Source organism: Alternaria arborescens (assembly GCF_004154835.1).
Source record: "Alternaria arborescens strain FERA 675 chromosome Unknown contig_15, whole genome shotgun sequence".
In the NCBI taxonomy this organism is placed as follows: Eukaryota; Fungi; Ascomycota; class Dothideomycetes; order Pleosporales; family Pleosporaceae; genus Alternaria; species Alternaria arborescens.
The window spans coordinates 498,027-516,683 of record NW_021167870.1 but is presented as its reverse complement, the minus strand read 5'-3'; the positions used below and the strand labels follow the sequence as shown (position 1 = coordinate 516,683).

General features: G+C 51.7%; 8 protein-coding genes across 8 annotated transcripts; 4 read left to right on the top strand and 4 right to left on the bottom strand.

Moving 5' to 3' along the window:
- Window positions 1-924: 924 nt before the first annotated feature.
- On the top strand, window positions 925-2,463 carry AA0111_g6999 (hypothetical protein; the record flags this gene model as incomplete). Its single annotated transcript, XM_028653282.1, has 1 exon — window positions 925-2,463. One exon carries the CDS (start codon window positions 925-927, stop codon window positions 2,461-2,463), a length of 1,539 nt encoding a protein of 512 aa, XP_028505423.1.
- A 119-nt stretch (window positions 2,464-2,582) lies between these two features.
- AA0111_g6998 (hypothetical protein) lies at window positions 2,583-3,653 on the bottom strand (the record flags this gene model as incomplete). Its single annotated transcript, XM_028653281.1, has 1 exon — window positions 2,583-3,653. The coding sequence occupies one exon, from the start codon at window positions 3,651-3,653 to the stop codon at window positions 2,583-2,585; it is 1,071 nt and encodes a 356-aa protein (XP_028505422.1).
- A 391-nt stretch (window positions 3,654-4,044) lies between these two features.
- AA0111_g6997 (hypothetical protein) lies at window positions 4,045-5,199 on the bottom strand (the record flags this gene model as incomplete). Its single annotated transcript, XM_028653280.1, has 3 exons — window positions 4,045-4,489; window positions 4,547-4,846; window positions 4,961-5,199. 3 exons carry the CDS (start codon window positions 5,197-5,199, stop codon window positions 4,045-4,047), a joined length of 984 nt encoding a protein of 327 aa, XP_028505425.1.
- An 873-nt stretch (window positions 5,200-6,072) lies between these two features.
- On the bottom strand, window positions 6,073-7,126 carry AA0111_g6996 (hypothetical protein; the record flags this gene model as incomplete). Its single annotated transcript, XM_028653279.1, has 3 exons — window positions 6,073-6,550; window positions 6,608-6,912; window positions 6,962-7,126. The coding sequence occupies 3 exons, from the start codon at window positions 7,124-7,126 to the stop codon at window positions 6,073-6,075; spliced, it is 948 nt and encodes a 315-aa protein (XP_028505424.1).
- A 551-nt stretch (window positions 7,127-7,677) lies between these two features.
- Window positions 7,678-8,839, top strand: AA0111_g6995 (hypothetical protein; the record flags this gene model as incomplete). The annotated part of the gene is made up of 6 exons (XM_028653278.1): window positions 7,678-7,743; window positions 7,791-7,841; window positions 7,893-7,896; window positions 7,946-8,015; window positions 8,062-8,681; window positions 8,727-8,839. The coding sequence occupies 6 exons, from the start codon at window positions 7,678-7,680 to the stop codon at window positions 8,837-8,839; spliced, it is 924 nt and encodes a 307-aa protein (XP_028505427.1).
- Window positions 8,840-9,737: 898 nt separating this feature from the next.
- On the top strand, window positions 9,738-11,030 carry AA0111_g6994 (hypothetical protein; the record flags this gene model as incomplete). The annotated part of the gene is made up of 3 exons (XM_028653277.1): window positions 9,738-9,924; window positions 9,974-10,336; window positions 10,387-11,030. The coding sequence occupies 3 exons, from the start codon at window positions 9,738-9,740 to the stop codon at window positions 11,028-11,030; spliced, it is 1,194 nt and encodes a 397-aa protein (XP_028505426.1).
- A 492-nt stretch (window positions 11,031-11,522) lies between these two features.
- On the top strand, window positions 11,523-13,472 carry AA0111_g6993 (putative D-xylulose kinase A; the record flags this gene model as incomplete). Its single annotated transcript, XM_028653276.1, has 3 exons — window positions 11,523-11,571; window positions 11,655-12,121; window positions 12,171-13,472. The coding sequence occupies 3 exons, from the start codon at window positions 11,523-11,525 to the stop codon at window positions 13,470-13,472; spliced, it is 1,818 nt and encodes a 605-aa protein (XP_028505429.1).
- A 2,880-nt stretch (window positions 13,473-16,352) lies between these two features.
- Window positions 16,353-18,470, bottom strand: AA0111_g6992 (hypothetical protein; the record flags this gene model as incomplete). The annotated part of the gene is made up of 1 exon (XM_028653275.1): window positions 16,353-18,470. One exon carries the CDS (start codon window positions 18,468-18,470, stop codon window positions 16,353-16,355), a length of 2,118 nt encoding a protein of 705 aa, XP_028505428.1.
- Window positions 18,471-18,657: the final 187 nt, after the last annotated feature.

Here is an 18,657-nt window from a genome sequence, read left to right as displayed (position 1 = left end):
GCATGTTGACGTCTTCCCGAGGGTCGCGAGGCATTTGGCAGCCTGTGAGGAGGCAGAAGAGGGCTACGAGACGACGTTGATCGGTAAGGGCTATGAAGAGGACGGATACGTGAACGTGGCGGCGGAGGGCGACAACAGGTAGGTAAAGATTGGTGTGTTCCATGGAGGAAGTTTTGCGATCACTACAAACATAGCTGTGTTTCTGACCTTTTATACTGAACACGGATGGTAAACTACCTTGTGGCTCAGCAGCGACAGTAAGCAGGCCTCGTCGCGACATGCCATTGTATTTGGGTAGTTTCCGCGTTTAGTTGTATGTGTGAAGAACTGGCTATCATGTTAGGGATTAAGCCAATCAATCCGCTGTCTGAGTGACCAAATATGTACACGATTTACAGTAAGCAGCTAGACCAATTACTGGTCGAAGAGGGGCAAGCCACGCTGTGGACGCCTATCTGCCCCACTCTGTTTTGCCATAACTAGATACGAGCAATGTGGCGTTCTACTGACTTTCCAACATGGTCTGCGATTGTTCAACGACGAAAAGTACGAAGATCATAAGGAGCTCACTACAAACTTCCGTCTTGCAAGAGCTTCCCGATCGCCCGTTCTTACACACAATGCCAGATTCATGGCCGATCAGCTGCAAGGCTGAATGTGACACGGCTGCACGATGTGCATGAACACGGGTTGCCTTGCGAGGCGAAGGGGTAACAATATTTCAAGCCTATGAAGGCGTCTGATACCCGCTCTTAGTCTACAGTTTAAAAGACGGCCCTTCTACCTACAGCGCCTAGACAGGCGATCTGGCTCAACAATGCTACCTGTGTAATATACTTCGTCAGTATTGCAGATATACATAAGCGCATCCCCGCATCATGTAAGCTCACCCATCTACTACCGTTGTGCCGTTACTTATACGCAATGGAGTTGTCGGCTATCAGGTTCCTGAGAATGGAAACATCCGCGGATGTTGCGACATGGCTTTCGTTTGTGGTCACCGCCGTCGGATTGGGTGGGCTCTTGTCACAGGCTAGCGCTATTAATGAGAAGCTCGATCCTTTCCATAGCCATCGCACCCCAGCATACCTAGGCTTCTGGTATGGCCATCAGGAAAAAGCGTCATGGTGGACTGTGAGGAAGCCGCCTTTGTACGGTCCCGTTCTAGTTGCAAATCTGGAGACCGGTTTCTGTGGGAGACAAACTATCCATCTGACGCGCTTACCCCTGTTCACACCTCCCGGAAAGGCAGGATGGGCACTCATTCTGGCCATCTTTCATCCAGAGAAGCTTCTTTCGCTTAGATCAACAAGTCTGCAAATAGACGAAGCAGAGAAAGCCACAGGGCGCATTCACGAAAAGAGTGTCATCACAACCGAAGATAATACACACGAAACGAGAGATAGGCGCACGCAATGGAAGTCTTTGGAGAGGATGCCACTCTCTCGCTACCAAGCACACGCTTGTGTATCCATCTCGCGAACGACACTCATAACGATGCTGGTGCTAACGAACGCAAGAGCTGCCTTCTCGTACAGCGATGCCTCTGGTTTCCGAGCCGGGTACGCTTCGTACAATGGGCAGTGGTACATTACTTGGCCGATCGGTCAAGATGCAGTCGTGCAATTCTCACCTCATGATTCGCACAAGAAATCTACCGATGTATACCCTCCAAGCTTCATGCAGCGTACAAACCGTTGCACACAAATGGTAGCCGGAGTCATCGCAGCCCCTTCTGGCGTACAATTCGCGTTTTGTGGCCGCAAGCCACCTGGCACTTACGTTTTGGAATATGCTGTAAAGGGATTTCCTGGTGCGCACGGGTCTCGGCATTTGTATAACATGCTGGGAGGAAAAGTGTACGAAGTTGACTATATCTTCGCTCGAGAGTCGAACCAAAGATCTGGAGATTGGCTGGAGCTCAAAGTTCCGAGCACAGATCCCCTGAAAGAGACATTTTTCCTGGCTCCCGAAAGAGAGCAAGAGGCGATTGCACAAGCACTAGACTGTCTTCCTTGGAACCATCTTTCATGGAGCATACATCGTGGGATGCGTGATATCCTCCTAGCGTACTCGAGGCCCACTATGGACCGATTCAGATCCCAACTTGCCGATCTTCTTAAGCGGACTGTCTCCTCTTCGCCGCATCTTCTCGAACGCAAAGGATGGGAAGGTAATTTCGTCCGCAATAGCATGGGCGAAATGGCAGCATCGGCTGTTCTTCTTGGAAAGGGTAATTCTGGCGATCTTGTACGCGTTGTGACGGACATAACACTTGCACTGGTTGATGGTTGGAGCATGGATCAACTGGACGAAGTTCATTTCTGGCGTCTACCGGATGAGGACAAGGAGCTCAATCTTGTAGGAGTTGTCGCACTTACCAAGATGTTTATCGTGGAGTGGAGCAACGAGTTCGACTATCAGATGTATCACGATCTGCCTGTCAACTTGAAGTTTGCGTAAATGTGCTTGGGGATTTTAGCTCGTGAAGAGTAGTAAAATCGGACGGTTGATATACCACTTTGTACTGTTCAGTGCTTGAGAAGGTAGATGAGGACTGAGACCTGCTCATGATCATCCTGTTACCACATTTTCTTCCCTAGGCCACTAAATCCCTCCTGCAAAACCTTCCTCCCAGCCAGCTCATTCGCAAACTCGAGTTTCCGCTGCAACGACCACTCTCCATGCTCATTAATCGCAAACAGCATACCAGCGATGAAAGTATCTCCAGCACCAATAGTATCCACAACCTTTGCTTGCTCATCTTTCTCAGCCTGCCACGCCTTAACATGCGCCCAAACCTCATTATCTCCCTTATGAACCGCAGCCGCGCCTCCAGATCCCCATGTACAACATAAAATTGCACCATCTCTCGTCTCATTCCTCCTATCTTCGAGAAAACTCCTCGCATCTTTATACCCATTCTTCTCGGCCCAGAGTTTCGAATAAAACACCACATCCGCATACTGCGCGACCTCAGCCATACCCGTACGCTCAGGCTTCTCGCACTCCACACTGATCTTGAAGTGTGAGTGTGGGAACATCCCGCGCAGCCAGCCGACGCACCGGAGCGTGATTTCTGGAACACGGCCTTCGAAATGGAACCACGCTCTCTTCCAATGGGGCGCCATGCCACCACAAGTAGTGAAGTCAACAACCCGATGCATAAACTCGTTGCATTGCATTTCAGGTAGCTGGTTGATACTGACAATCGTGCGCGACTGATTCTCCTCACTTTGGATAATATAGCTAGATGCCGCTTCCTGATGCTGTTTGCGAAACAGACTCACATCTGATATTTTCACTTGAGGCAGTGATTCGCAGATAAATTTCGACGCAGCAGAGTTCTCGTCAGGAAGTACGGCGAGCAGATGCAAGTCCGTAGATTGAGGTTTTCGCGCTGTCTCGGGATCATGTTGTTGTAGTTGCAATAACACTTCTAAGCTGTTTGCCGTGTTTCCGCCTCTTCTTCGTGTTATGGATTTGGCGCGTAGCTTTTCATCTTCTATGGGGAAATGGGGAACACTGGATGTTTGACGGTTAGTGGGCGCTTTGTTCTCGGCGAGGCCGCAAGGAGCAAGTACGTACGTTAGGATGGTATCGATGTAAACGGCACCGACACATACAATATGGTTTATGGCATCCTCAGACATTTTGTTGCGTATAATTATGACTGCAATTAGTTTGGAGACGGTGAAGGAAGATGATCTGTCGAAGATTAGAAGTTTGACATTGTGGAGCTCAAGTGCTAGAGGTTACGTCAAGTGTCGCGTGCGATTCCGACGCGATTGCGCGCCATCACATGTCTCACCCAACAAAATGTCAGTTCACACGCTCCAAAGGCATCCACATAGTCCACTATTTGCAAATGCATGTAAAAATTGTTAGATTCAGTCTGAAGATAAGGAGCGATCCCATTTTGTCTCTTCTCCTATCCAGTAATGAGCGAACATCCAAGCCCCCAAATTTGGTATCATTGAAATCACACTCGCTCAAACGCCAATCCCAATCAAAAGATTATGAAACCATCGACAGTGCGTGCGCTTAGTACGCATTACCGCCCCAGCCCGGTGCTTTCCCCTTGCCTTCGTGCGAGGAGTAGTATTCGTCTTGCTCCATTACTGGACTGACCGTTATAGTCCCTTCATGCGTCTGCGGTGGTCCGTACCACGCGTTACCTCCTGTTGGCACGTTGCTGTAATAGCCTCCATGCGCAGCCTCCTCACCACCAAGATTGTTGAATGCTTGTGTCCGTGGTGTCATGGGTGACTTCATGCCACCAATAGTACCGGGTGTACGAGGTAGTTGTTGAAGTTCCCACATGTGCTGCCATTGTTCCTCGGCGGTCATCTCGTTGTCGTAAGGTGAGGAAGCCCACTTCTCCTTTTCCGCTTTCTTTTCAGCTTTCCTGGCCGCGTGTGCTTGTTTTTGGGCGGTGGTCGGGATAAGGGAATAGACTGAGAGGACGACGAAGACAGCGTAGATGGCACTATAGAGCATGGTTAGCGCCTTTCCTTTCGGTTGATACAGGTGGCATGAGACTTACAGCATGATGATGCTGACGGCGAAACTGCTCTTTGCTTGCATGCAGTAACTCTTGATGTGTTTATCGTCCACGATGTTACAGCTCTTGGTTATGTACCAGGGCGCTCCATTGTTTGTGTGCTTGGGGTCGATTGTGTCGGGCGCGGTTTGGATGTGGATGCCGTAGGCCCATAGGGTCATGAGAGCGATGTGAAGGAGGAGCGATAGGATCGGGAAGAAGACCTTGAGGAGCCATAAGGTCACCTTGACAAGCCAGAAGAACATGCATACTACACCAATTACGAGGTGGTATTGGGTGTTACTGCGATGGTCAGTCTACCGCTGGATTTCGAGGTTTCGCAGAATGACAGCAAGGTCCATGGATTGTAGTTTTGGTTCTTGCACATCCGTCATCGATCTGGAAGATGCTACTCACAAGCTACTCCACACTAAAGGTGTATCCACAGGTCGATAATTCGCAGCCGCATATAGGACTGTACTTGGTTTCGAGTTGAAGCCCAACTCGCCTCCTACTCTCCACAAGATTGTGCGGTATAGATTTGGCGATGCGATGCCGAAGAGCGCAAGGTTGGCCACGGTGAATGGCAGTTCAAACACCATGAGGAAGTAGATAATTTTCGGCAGGCGCCATGATCGCGATATAAAGAAGCCCATGATGAACACCTGAGACCGTCACACTCGATGGTAGTGTCTGGTGGCTAGCGTTGCCGTATATGTGAGGCTGCGCCTGGATGGGTCGCGATTGCGGAGATAAGGTTGAACTGCGCCGGGCGCTCTTGTTGCGCTATTGTCGGCAATCCGAAGTCGATAGCTGGAGATGCTACCGAGAGCCTCTCGTGGTCGTAAGCGGTCGTCGTTCGTGCTCGAGGTTCAGACGCACAAACGAAGCATCAGCATCCAGCGTTCCGGGGCCTTCCACGCTCTTAACAGCCATGTAAGCCCCCATCTTAGCCGACGCCAGTGAGTGAACTGAGGGGCGAAAGAGGCATTGCAGGCGCTGAGTGGCACACGCATGCTGCGCGATCACACAGCTTGTAAAGTGTGATGGCGAATCAAACTCGCAGGAAGGCGCTGCATGCGGGAGCTAGACGGCTTGTTCCTTGCGCCATCCCTGCAGTTTGTACCGGAGAATGTGGGTTAATATCGACGAATCGGGTAATTCAATATAGAACTTCGAGGTAAGAGGCCGGATGAAATGGAGGGCCTTATCGCGGGGTCGCACAACATAAGCGATCGCTTGCTGTCTCGTGAAATGCTTGCGGGCCGTAGATGGCTTGAGGCACAAAAAGCGATGGTGGCCATGGTTCCCGCACTGAGTTTTGGAAGGTGGAGCTAGTCTGGTGGAGCTCGCTCGACTACCACGAGCCGTCTCGAATTTACGGCCTTTGTGGGCGCGTAAATTCCAGTTAATGGTGTGAGCATCGTACATACAACAGCGCTTGCCGCAGCGACGGCACGGTTTTCGAGTGCAAAACTTAGTATTGATCGTCTTGGACTATCCAATGGTAAATTACCTTAACCTTGCCATTACCACCACTTCTCGCACAGCACTCTCTCCGGTGCCACGTTATCCTGTTCCTTGATAAACTTCACCATGTCGTCGGTCATGTCTGGAGGCCCACACACATAAAAGACGGTAGATTGCGCTTCCTTTCTGTTGCCGACGGCGCTAGAAAGGGCAATGTCGTCAATGCGATGCGTCCAGGCACACACTGGCACTTCGGTAGCCGAGTCAATTTGCGGCAGCGTCAGAGACATGAGTGGATGTATCAAGTCACCATCATTTGTGCCCATTTCAGATCCGTCCCAAGTCCCTGTGAAGAAAAGCTCAAGGCGGTCTTTGGTCACCTTGAATCTGGGTATGCGGAAGAGGTCGAGCACATCTTGCAGGAAAAGGACTTCGCTGGGGTCGGTCTCCCGTGATGGGACTTTAGTAGAGTACAAGAAGCGTACTTCGAGGTTCGGGTAGTTCTGGTTTATGTAGGTCATCATTGACATCATAGGGCTGTGGGGGTGTTAGCGGTCGAGACATGCGAATCGGTGATGGCGTAGCTGGACGCACTTGATTCCGACACCTCCTGCGATGAAGATGGCGCGCTTGATCTTCTTCATATCCAGACAGGGAGGAGGCCAGACGAAGCTTCCACCCACACGCACAGTGACCTCCTTCCCCAGAATGTCGTCAACCGGCTGCCACAACCATGCTGCCGGTGGATTATCGGGGCTCTTCTGTACGGCTAACTCAAAGTATGGTACGAAGTCGGGATCTGACCGAGGTAGGGCTTCTGAAGGCGACGAGGTAATGGTAAACCCGCCGGCCTTTTCTACATCAGGCACAAAGACATCGAGCCATTGGCCGGGGAGGAACTGACTTATCCATCAGCGCATGTCGCGAGCGAGATGGAGATCGTCATACGTTGAAGCCGTCCTTTTCCTTGATTTCGAATTTAAAGCGCTTGATCCGGTCGTTGACAGGCGTCACTTTGGCGAGGGTGGCAGTGTGCACGTCGTTCTCTCGTGGTTCCGTCGCGGTGCGCTCTTGATGGCTAAGGATCGCTTTTGCTGAGCGAGCCTGTGGCATGCTGCTCAGCATGCTTCTCTGGGAGGAGAGTCGTCTCGGAAAGGAGTGATGGGACAAAAGTCGACGGGCAAGAATGCTCATAGCAAGAAGAAAGTATCTTACCACGAGGAAAATGTAAGTGGGGACACCGGGTAGAGGGGTCCAATGCGTTATGCAGGATGATCCACTGGGCGGGAGCTTGGACGACAGCCGTTAAGGCTAGCTGACTTCACCCTCATCATGTCATCGGCGCCTTTTCGGGGCTCCAAATATAGCCAAGTTTTATTGATCATCGAGTCTCGGAGAATGGGCTGACGATAACCATGTCGCCAGCTGAGTTGTCGTGTCTGACATGTGCAAGTGGTTGGTGGCACCAACAAAGCTATGACGCGTGCGGGAGCCGCGGCTGTCATCGGAGAGCTGAACAACTTCAGGTGTCAACTACTCTTATTTCCCTTCATCGCTTGATCTCAACCAGATCTGCATTACCAAGCGCACTAGACCTCCAATAGCTCCAATCTCAACCCCAAGCATACTCCGTTTCTCCCCAATTTTCGCCTGATAGCGTCACCATGTCCGTTGAGGAAGGCACCCATACCTTGCCCGATGGCAAACAGCTGTATACGAAAACATTCAGGGTATGGTGGAACCAGATCAATAAGATCAGCATTAACTCATTGAGTAGACGGACGGACCGGCAAAAGCCCGACTTGTATTCATCCATGGTTTCTCAGATGTATGGTTCTTGTAATAACAATATGGAATGCATCACTAACATTGTCTCTAGCACGGTGAGATTGCACTTACCACATGTGTATTCGGCCTCTAACATATATCAAGTCAACACCTACGGCGGCTTCTTTCCCCATCTGGCCTCTAGAGGCATTGAAGTTTACACGTTCGACCAGAGGTGCGTGCGTGTGCTGTTTCCAATATTTGATACTGACGAGGCGCAGGGGATGGGGCCGCTCTGTAACGAAACCCGCCGAGCGAGGAGACACGGGCCCGACTAGTCAGGTCCTTGACGATATCACCTCCTTTATCAAGACATTGATTCCGAGCCCGGTACCGCTCTTCATGATGGGGCATTCCATGGGCGGCGGTGAGACCCTTTGCTACGCTGCACAAGGTCCAGAGGAAGTCCGCAAGCACATTCGCGGCTTTCTCTTGGAGTCGCCGTTTGTCGACTTCGATCCCAAGTCCAAGCCCTCTCCCGTCACAGTCTTTTTTGGCAGAGTCGCTGGAAAGCTCATGGCGAAACGTCAGCTGACCAACAAGCTGGATCCTAAACTTATCTCACGAGACCCGGCGGTTTGCAAGCAATTCGACGAGGATGAGCTCTGCCATGATACGGGCACGCTCGAGGGGCTTGCAGGACTGCTCGATCGAACCAATGCTTTGTCTAGCGGCAAGGTCGTGATACCTGACAATGCTGGAGAGGGTGGCGTGACGAGGATCTGGATCGCGCATGGAGAACAAGATGGCATCACCAGCTACCCTGCTTCGAAACGCCTGTTCAGTGCCCTACAAGTCAAGGACAAGGAGTTCAAGTCGTACGCGGGATGCTACCATCGCTGTGAGTATTTGATCCAATCGAGTGTGTTCAAACTAACCTAGTCAGTACATGACGAGCCTAGTCCTGATAAAGACGCCTTCCGGGACGACGTTGTCAACTGGATACTTGCTCGCGCGACAGACCCTGCGGGCGAAGATAGTGCAAAGCCAAGGCTATAAATATTTGAAGAAGCTTTCTCAAACAGGCAACAAGCAAGCTGGGCGACGTAACCACGATACGAATGGCCATGACGTTTCTTGGCTCTACTCGTATTGACACGCGCGTCCGCCCAAAGTATGAAACGCGGAGGATCTTCAGGTCCATTTCCCTGTGAAGATGACGACGCTTCGAGAAGAGCCACACAAGAGCAGTGACAAAATAGTAGTAGACGTTAAATTCAGGCTTATTCATGATTTCAGCTATGAAATTGAATTGTGACTTCGCACCAACATCGTCGTCGTTGACAGCAGAAAACACAAACGCCTGCAAATCAACATAGTCTAGCGAATGCAACATTTCCAGTCTACTGTGTAGAATGTGGAGAGTGGTGATGTGAGCTGAAGCGAGGCGGGACGGATGTGGCGGTAGAGAGCTTGCCCCCCCAATTGCCGTGGGTTGACGCAAAAGGCGCCATGATACGCCAGGAACGAGGGCCGATAGCAACCGCGGAAGAGGGTCAAAATTGTCAGTCTTGGAGAGGCTCGCAGCAAGTCGCATCTGGGATTCCCGCATAACTAAAAGGCGCAACCGCTGCCACCACGTCCCATGTTACTGCGCACCGCCTGCAGAAATGGAGATGGCATGCGTGTCCAGTTTAGCCAGCGTGGACGCGTCTTACCTTCACCCCGAACCCTGCAGGGTGCTCAATCCAACTACTACTCTACGCAACCTTCAGTGCGACCGCACGGCCTATCACGATACGCTTACAAGCCTCCCATTTGCCGGCCCAGATTGCGCGTTCTCTGCACCCAGACGACGACTAAAGGCGCCCAATACCTCAAGTCTCCCTCGCATACGGCGCCCCTACTCAACTGGTCTTCCACCATCCACCGCAAACCACACTTTTCCCCTTCCACCATGACAGGCGCCACGCAGAAAAGGGAGCATGCTGGCCATTCCCACCACCACCATCACCACGACAACACGTTCCTGCTGTCCAAGAACAAGAATGACGCTGGCGTGCGCATCACCAAGATTGGCCTCTACGTCAACTTGGGCATGGCCGTCAGCAAGGGCTTTGGAGGCTACGTCTTCAACAGCCAGGGTGAGATGCATGTACGCGTTGTGTATGAACGCCAGCTAACTCCCGCCAGCACTCATCGCCGATGCCATCCACAGTCTCACCGACCTCGTGAGCGACATCATGACGCTCGCAACTGTCGGCTGGTCCCTCAAGCCGCCCACCAACCGCTTCCCCAGCGGATACGGAAAGGTGGAGAGTTTGGGCTCGCTCGGTGTCAGCGGCATCCTGCTTGCAGGAGGCTTCTTCATGGGCTGGACCGCTCTACTTGCCCTCTGCAAGCAGTTCTTCCCCGAAGCCGCCGAGATAGCTGAGCACTGGGGGCTTATACCGCATCATCACCACCATCACGGCATCGAGGATATGGGCCCCAACATCAATGCTATCTGGCTCGCTGCTGGCTCAATCGTCATCAAGGAGTGGCTGTACCGAGCGAGTGAGCACACCCCAATCGATTCAAGAAGCACGCGCTGACAACCATTCTAGCTCTCAAGATCGCCAAAGAACGCAAGTCCACCGTCCTCGCTTCCAACGCCTACCACCACCGCGTAGACTCTCTCACCGCTTTTGTCGCTCTCCTCCTAATCGCCGGTTCAAACGTGCTCAACAACGCAAAATGGTTGGACCCTGTTGGTGGATTGGTCATCTCGCTCATGGTCGTCCAAGCTGGCTGGGGAAACACCAAGCAGGCGCTCTTAGAACTAGCAGACGTCGGCGTAGACCAGGAGATGAAGGACAACGTTCGGAAGGCCGCGACTAGCGCTGTCGAGGGCATCACTACCACATCGGAGCCAGTGAACGTACGGGCAATTCAGGGTGTCAAGGCTGGGCAGAACTATCTTATGGATGTTGAAATCGGCGTATCAAGTGCGTGGACCATTGAGCAGACACGCGACGTCGAGAACCACATCCGGGAGCGCATCGGTGCCAATGTACGCGGAGTGAAGAAGGTGCGTGTGCGCTTTGTAGCCAACTCGGCGGAGGCACCAGACTTTCTCGACGAGTTCATCCCTGGCGACCCTACTGCGACATCGAATCCAGCATCGGAAGGACAACATGATCACGACCACGACCACAATCACGACCATAAACACGAGACCACCGATACCGACGCAAGGCGAAGGAAGTGATTCGTGTATATCTATAGACAAGCATGGCTGGGCGTTCGGAGTTGGGCAGAAGGACTACCCGGCGGCATATACAAGATATTCGACAGTTGGATATCTATTGAATCTATCACCTCAATTCGACTTCAGCCCACGCTCTAGACTCGTGCTTCCCCACGCTAACAAAAATTCCTAGCTGCCATCGGCGTTTGGCCGACATGCTACTCCAGAAAATCATAGCTGTACTCACGATGTCTCGGCACGAATTTATCCGTTGTCCAATCAATCCGCGCAAAAGAACTGGCGCTGCTGCAGGCACCGCCGGCAAAATTGCCTGTGATGTAGCTTGTCCGTCAATGTGGGTCTTGCGTCAGTGTGCCCGTATCTTGGGTGTGGGTGTGAGGAGGGTCCTCAACACCACGAGACGTGATCTGCTTATTTTAGCCATGTCTTGTCAAGCCATAACACTCAAATCCCCGACACTGCAGCTCGACACAGAATTGACATACCGCGACCATGGCTGATCAATTCTTGGGCTTCGACTTGAGCACTCAGCAACTCAAAGGTGAGGAGACCCCACTGGAGCTACCCCACTATCTGGACCTCTCCGACTTGCAGGGCTGAACTGACGCGACTGCGGTTTTCTAGGTATCATCGTTGGTTCCGACCTTAAACTTATCCACGAGGCCAAAGTCGACTTTGACGCCGATCTCTCCAAATATGGGATTGAGAAGGGCGTCCTCACAAACCCCGATGAAGGCGAGGTCTTCGCGCCAGTTGCCCTGTGGCTCGAGGCCATCGACCTTGTTCTGCAGCGATTGAAGGAACAAGGTGCAGATTTCTCAAAGGTGCAGGGTATTTCGGGTGCGGGCATGCAGCACGGCACTGTCTTCTGGAGCAAAGATGCAGAGACACTACTTGGCAGTCTAGATGCTGGCAAGACATTGCTCGACCAGCTGGAAAGTGGTGCCAAGGGTGAGAGGAAGGGTGCTTTCAGTCACCCTTTCAGCCCGAACTGGCAAGACGCAAGTACACAGAAGCAGTGCGATGCTTTCGACGCGACACTACAAGAGCCCAGGAATCTGGCCCTGGCTACTGGAAGCAGTGCTCACCATGTAAGCTTCCTGCCCTTTCCCGGCCTCTGTCGATACTAACACCATAAAGCGCTTCAGTGGCCCTCAGATCCTTCGGTTCCACGACAAGTATCCCGAAGCATACAAGGCCACGGCCCGCATCTCCCTCGTATCCTCCTTCCTCGCTTCGATCTTCCTCGGCAAGGTAGCCCCCATCGATATCTCAGACGTCACTGGAGCAAACCTGTGGGACATCAAGAACGGTCGCTGGCATGAGGATCTTCTGGCACTTGCAGCTGGAGGAAGCGAAGGCGTCGAAGATCTCAGGAAGAAGCTGGGCAATGTGCCCGAAGACGGTGGTTCAAGCTTCGGTACCGTCTCGCCATACTTCAGCAAACGCTACGGTTTCCCGTCGTCAGCTCAGGTCATCGCCTTCACTGGCGACAACCCATCGACTATCCTCGCCCTCCCTCTCCGCGCATCAGATGCCATCGTCTCTCTCGGAACCTCAACAACATTCCTCATGTCCACACCCGAGTACAGGCCCGACCCAGCCTACCACTTCATGAACCACCCCACCACAGCAGGCCTCTACATGTTCATGCTCTGCTACAAGAACGGCGGTCTAGCACGCGAGCACATCCGCGACGCCATCAACAAAGCCTCTGGCACATCGTCGGACAAATCCTGGGACAAGTTCAACGAAACAGCCCTCACAACTCCCGCGCTCGGCCAAGCCCAACCCTCCGACCCCATGCGTCTAGGCCTCTTCTTCCCCCGCCCAGAAATCGTACCAAACGTCAAAGCAGGAACATGGCGCTTCCTCTCCAAAGACAACCAGCTCTCGCCCATTGCACCAGAAGCCGCTCAGGCCAAGACAGAAGACAAGTCCTGGCCCGTTCCTCAAGCCGACGCCCGCGCGATCCTCGAATCGCAGTTCCTGTCGCTCAGACTGCGATCGCAATCCCTCGTTTCACCGCAGGGCTCTCTGCCCGCTCAGCCCCGCAGAATCTACATGGTTGGTGGCGGTGCTGTGAACCCCGCCATTGCCGAGCTCGCGGGCCAAGTCCTCGGTGGGTCTGACGGCGTGTACAAGCTTGAAATCGGAGGAAATGCTTGCGCTCTTGGTGCGGCGTATAAAGCGGCTTGGGGTGTGCAGCGATCGTCTCCTCAGGAGAAGTTTGAAGATTTCCTCGAGGCGAGGTGGAACGAAGAAGGGTTTGTCAAGAAGATTTGCGAGGGGTATAGGAAGGGCGTTTTTGAACAGTATGGGGATGCGCTCAAGGCTTTTGATGAGGTGGAGAAGGTGGCGCTTAGGGAGAAGGGCGAGGGCGAGAAGACGGATGTTAAGAAGGAGGCTATGGGGTTGCAGGGTCTGGATAACCAGAGGTAGGATGGATTTTGCATAGACTAATTTGATCTATTGTTCATTTTACTCACGTTGTGTGTTTCTATGAAGCTGGAGCAAGGCTATGCTACAGCTTGGCTGTGCCTGAGGCAGGCGCGTGATATGACCCCGCTTGAGGCTGAACAACAGCTAGCCTTCTCAGATCCATCCTCCTTCAAACACTCTACTATACATTTTTGTGTCGAGTAACGTCTGTTCACTCCGACACCTGCTGCAGTTATGAGTACGACCGAGGGTGAAAATCATTCCTTCAAGCGGCTTTCCGAAGATGATCGAAAGTGCACCAAACGCCGCAAAACTGCAGCGCATTCATCAGGTCCTACTGGAACCTTGTGCGCCAATTGTTTGGATATTGATCTCTTTGCGATCTTGAAGGGCGATCACAAAGGCATACCGCTGGAAATGGGACATGAAGTATGGATTACACGGATCTCTGATCCTACTGCCATCTGGGTCTGGGATGAGAAGCCCGGATGCGAGTTCTGTGAGTTTATCTCAGCAGCAGAAATCCATTTGTTGCCCAAAGATGCTTCAAAACGTCCGCGATATCTCCAACTTGACTGCGGGAAAAGCTTTTGCAGAGATCACAACAGCTGGGGATGTTTACCGAACTTATCTTCGCATGTCAACATCGTTTTTGATACTCCAGATGGACGGCGCGAAGATTCCAGATACAGGTACAGCTACCCCGACTATATCGTTTCTTTCAGCGTGTCTACGGACGTTGAGATGCTAGATTTCCAACCATCCCCGTTGCAGGCAAACGAGGTTTCGGCCTGGCTTGACCTCAACAACACAAAACGACACCTGCAAGACTGCTTGCGCCATCATGCACCTTGCGACCAACAGAAAGAGGTATCAAGTAGCCAACTAAGCCGACTACGAGTGATCGACTGTTCCACACGATCAATCATCACACCTTCTAGCAACAGTCCTTACGTTGCATTGAGTTATCGATGGGGTGAAAACCACAGCAAAACTCGGGAAGAACAAACGGACATACTGCCAGAAAATCTGCCTGCCACGATAGAGGATGCTATCTCAGTAACTCGGAGCCTCGGCTTCCAATATCTATGGGTCGATAAATACTGCGTCTCTCAAACAGATCAATCTGATTTCAAGCGCCAGATTCGTCAGATGCATCTCATATATCGATCTGCTCAAATAACAATAATAGCAGCTGGAGGTATGGATGCCAATTCTGGGCTTGTAGGATTTTCAACTCCACGTGCGAGTATGCAAACGAAAGGTCGATATGGCAAACTCAACCTCATTACATTCTCTCTTTGGCCGTGGGCATCTGTGATATTTATTGAAGGATGGATTCGTCGTGGATGGACGTTGCAGGAAGGTTATTTCTCCCGGCGAAGGCTTTTCTTCACCGACAAACAAGTCCTATTCGATTGCGACAGAGGTGTCATCAGCGAGGATCTACAGCTTTCCCAAATTCAGTATGCTCACCCATTACAGAGAGCGAAACCTGCTCCTGTGGAAGAAGATATTCAATCTCTGATAGAGGAGTACACTAGAAGAGTACTTACTCACTCTGATGACATCCTCAATGCATTCGATGGCATTCTTGTGGATCTTGAGCAGAACGAGCCGCCTATTAGATCATACTGGGGCATAGTCATGAAATCGGATGCATCTGGGTATTTGAATGGACTGCTCATTGGGTTATGTTGGTTCCATCCAGTCCAGAATGATAAGATCTATCGTCGGCTTGGCTTTTCCAGCTGGTCGTGGGCTGGATGGTCGTACAATCCTTGTGTATATTACAAACTACGGAGACAGGCAGATACGAAGCTTGTTATTGCTCACGACCTAGCCATTCAAGTTGAGAAACAATGTGGGCTCTTCGAGGCTTGGAAGACGTTTGAGGAAGCTAGCGCGGCATCTACTCAGCGACATGATTACTCTCAGCGAATACGTATCTCGGCGCCATCCTTGAAAGTCAGGCTTCTCAAGGGCTTCTCTCGTATGGCCTGTCGCGGTAGAGAAACACATGGCCATTGCGGATGGGTAGTACGAAGTGAGGACAACTATTGGTCGGAGAGGACCTATCTTGACACCTCATTGGAAAATCTCGAGTCGTCGCCTGGCACCTATAAGTCCAAAGATACCAGAACCTGTCATGCCATATACCTATTCTCAGCCGACAGAATGAGGAATGCCCGGGACGGTAGTCTTGTGCATAACATATTCTCAATGCTTCTCGTATCCAAAGTGGGGACCAACTGGGAGCGAGTTGGTTTATGGCAGCAAACATTCGAGTCGGAAGAAGAAGCCCAAGTCTTTGAGCAATGGCTCCAAAGCTCGCCGACCTACAAGACGAGAGACTTTTGGATTGCCTAAGCTATACATCGGCTACTCCAATAGAACCCATCAAGAAGTTGAACAATATCAGCAGAACACTCCTTCAGAAAAGGCAGATATGGAAAAAGATCGTGTGAGGCGAGATTTGTGCTGTGCTGTTAGCTCGCTATCTCACTGTTTTCGGGTATGCAACAGGCCATTTACCTTTGTTGCACAATCGAGATTATAAGAAGGGTTTTGTGGATAGACATTTTCAGTTCTCACATTACTGAATGTCAGCTCTAGCTTTTCTTTCTCACAAACTTCATCTATGATCATTTTAGTAAAGAGTTACAATGTCGACTTTTAACCGTGATAGCCTTGCCTCGGGATTGCGAATATCAGTAGTCCCAGTCATGCCTAAAGTTGTAACCTTCACAGACACGAGAACCCATGGATAACAAGCTTCATGTCTGGCGCAAATTACTCAACTTTCCTACAGCAAAGACGCCACAGGTATGCAATCACTCCACCTCTAACCTACACTACCGCAAACAACCTAAGTCTATATCAAGACCGATACCTATACATCCCAAACGCCTGAACCCTCTCACCCCCCAAAAGCCAACTATCCGCCTCCGGCAATACCGTCCCCCTCCCTCCCTCCATCTGCTGCTGCTGCTGCTGCTGACCCCCCACACCCCCCACATACCCATTCAACCCCGCACCAGCCCCTCCCTCCCCCTTACTGCCATGCCCACCACCATGTACATTCCCAGCCGTCGTCAACGACGAAGACGAAGAGGAAACAGCAGGTGTAAAAGCGTAGAGCGAAGAGGGATTCGCATCGGCCCACCGGAGGATATTTCGACTCAGCGTGATAGGACTCTCGTCGCCTGCGGTGGCCATGTCTTGTGTGAGATCGGGATCCGCTTCGTCAAAGGGGAGTGTGGGGAGGGGGTCGGAGAGGTAGGACGATGAATTGAAGGGCTTCAAAGCTGAGTTTGGATTACTGGTGTTGGTGTTGGAAGTAGCGAAAAGGGATGACGTATTCGTGTTTGATACATTGTGGAAGGGGTGCATGTCTTTGGCTGCAGTAGTCATTTCTTGTTGCGGATGACTTGTTCTGGCGTGCTGTGGAGTGTTGTGATCCAAGATAGCCTGCTCCAACTGCGACGGACCATCTTGTCGCTCTTGCTCTGGGACATGTGTCTGTTTTGATAATGTACGTTCCTTCTCTTTTGCTTTGAGTTTGTATCCCGCTTTGGCGTACTTGTCCGGATACCGGATTCTGAAACGGTCGCGCAAGTCTGTTGGGTGCCGAGAACCAAAATCCAGATCCTCGTCGTCACGCATCAGATGCCAAACAGATCCGTACTTTTCAAAGCCCTTGAGCAGATTGACATCATCGCGTGGGCTAAAGGCTCGGCGTGGTCGACGTGTGGCTTTTGAGAATGGTTCGTGGATTCCAAGCTCGGCTAGGTCTAGATGCGTCGTGGTCTTGTTACGAGTTGCTACGCGTTGTTGAGTTTCTGATGGACTGGGAGGATTTGAAACTAGGTTGTTGTCGTTGTTGTGTTCTCCGGCAGGAAGAGAGTGCTGGTGAGTATATATGGCTTGGTTTGGTAGATCAAAGGCTGTGTTTTCCAAGTCCACTTTCTCTTTTCCTTTCGTCTTGGGTTGCCGTGGCTTTAAACCTTCACCCGGGCAGCACACTCGAAAACGGTCTTTGAGATCAACGGCCGTGCGATTGTTAAATCCAAAGTCTGGATCCTGCAATATCTTTTTCCAATTCCCTATACCATACCTGCTGACGCCTACAAGCAAGTCTTTGGTCTCTTGCTCAGACCATTTGTTGCGTTTCTTCCCACGCTTGGTCTCGGTCGGTGCTTGGGTGCTTATGGAGTTGTTGGTTGCTACATTGGTCTCATGGGCCACGTCTGGTGCGTTAGGCTGGGCGGCCACCTGAGAAACCAATGGGTGATCAGAGTTTTGGGTAGTTCTGCTATAGTCCAACGCACTGCCTTCGAGAAAAGCGTGTTCGTCCACGTCCTTGTTCCTAGACTCTTCGAAACGCGCATCATAACCTCTCTCACCTGCAAATGCATTCTTTTCCCCAGTAATTGGTGGGAAGAGTCTGCCCTCAGGTGGGAGCGGAGGAGGCTGATGCAAGCCCTGTAGTAATGGCGGAATTCTGGGTCGTTTTGCCGTTCTCTTAGGAGGTTGCGGTAACCTCGGTAGTTTGATGACAGATGGACTGCTTCCTGCATTTTCAGGCAGAAGAAACTGGTGTTCATGATCCCACTTTTGCCTCGCATGGTCCGGACTATCCAAAAGCAAGTCAACTAGTCTTCCACTGAAGGGCGTCGTTGATGAGGCAAATGTCGATGGTACGGGTTGTGCAGCCCCAAGCACATTCGCCTCGTTATTCAGTACCTGTGCGATTGGTGCACTAGGCATCGACCGTGTGGGATGTGGCCTCTCTTGGCCGTCTCTTCGGACGTCGTTGAACTGAGCGTTTTCTGGAGAGGTGTTCGCCAGCATGAGCGATTTTGGGCGTACGAAGCTATGATCAGGATGGTGCGATGGTCTTTGCGAGCCAGAGGAGCTCATGTTCGGTGCCTCTGTAATGAATGGCATGCTACTCTGGCTCGACATATCCCGTAGCGCATGCAGTCGTGGCTCCATGATTGGAGGCCCTCTCGTGGGCTATGTCGAAAGAGGTACAAGTCCGTGGCGTTCGCGTGGCTTCCGATCTGCCAAGCAGAAGCTAACGCGCATCCACTCAGCTGCCGTAGCATGTTGCGTCGCAATCAAAGACACCAGTACGGAGGTCTTGGAGCTTTGTTGGAGTCATTCCGAAAGCTTTTTTCTG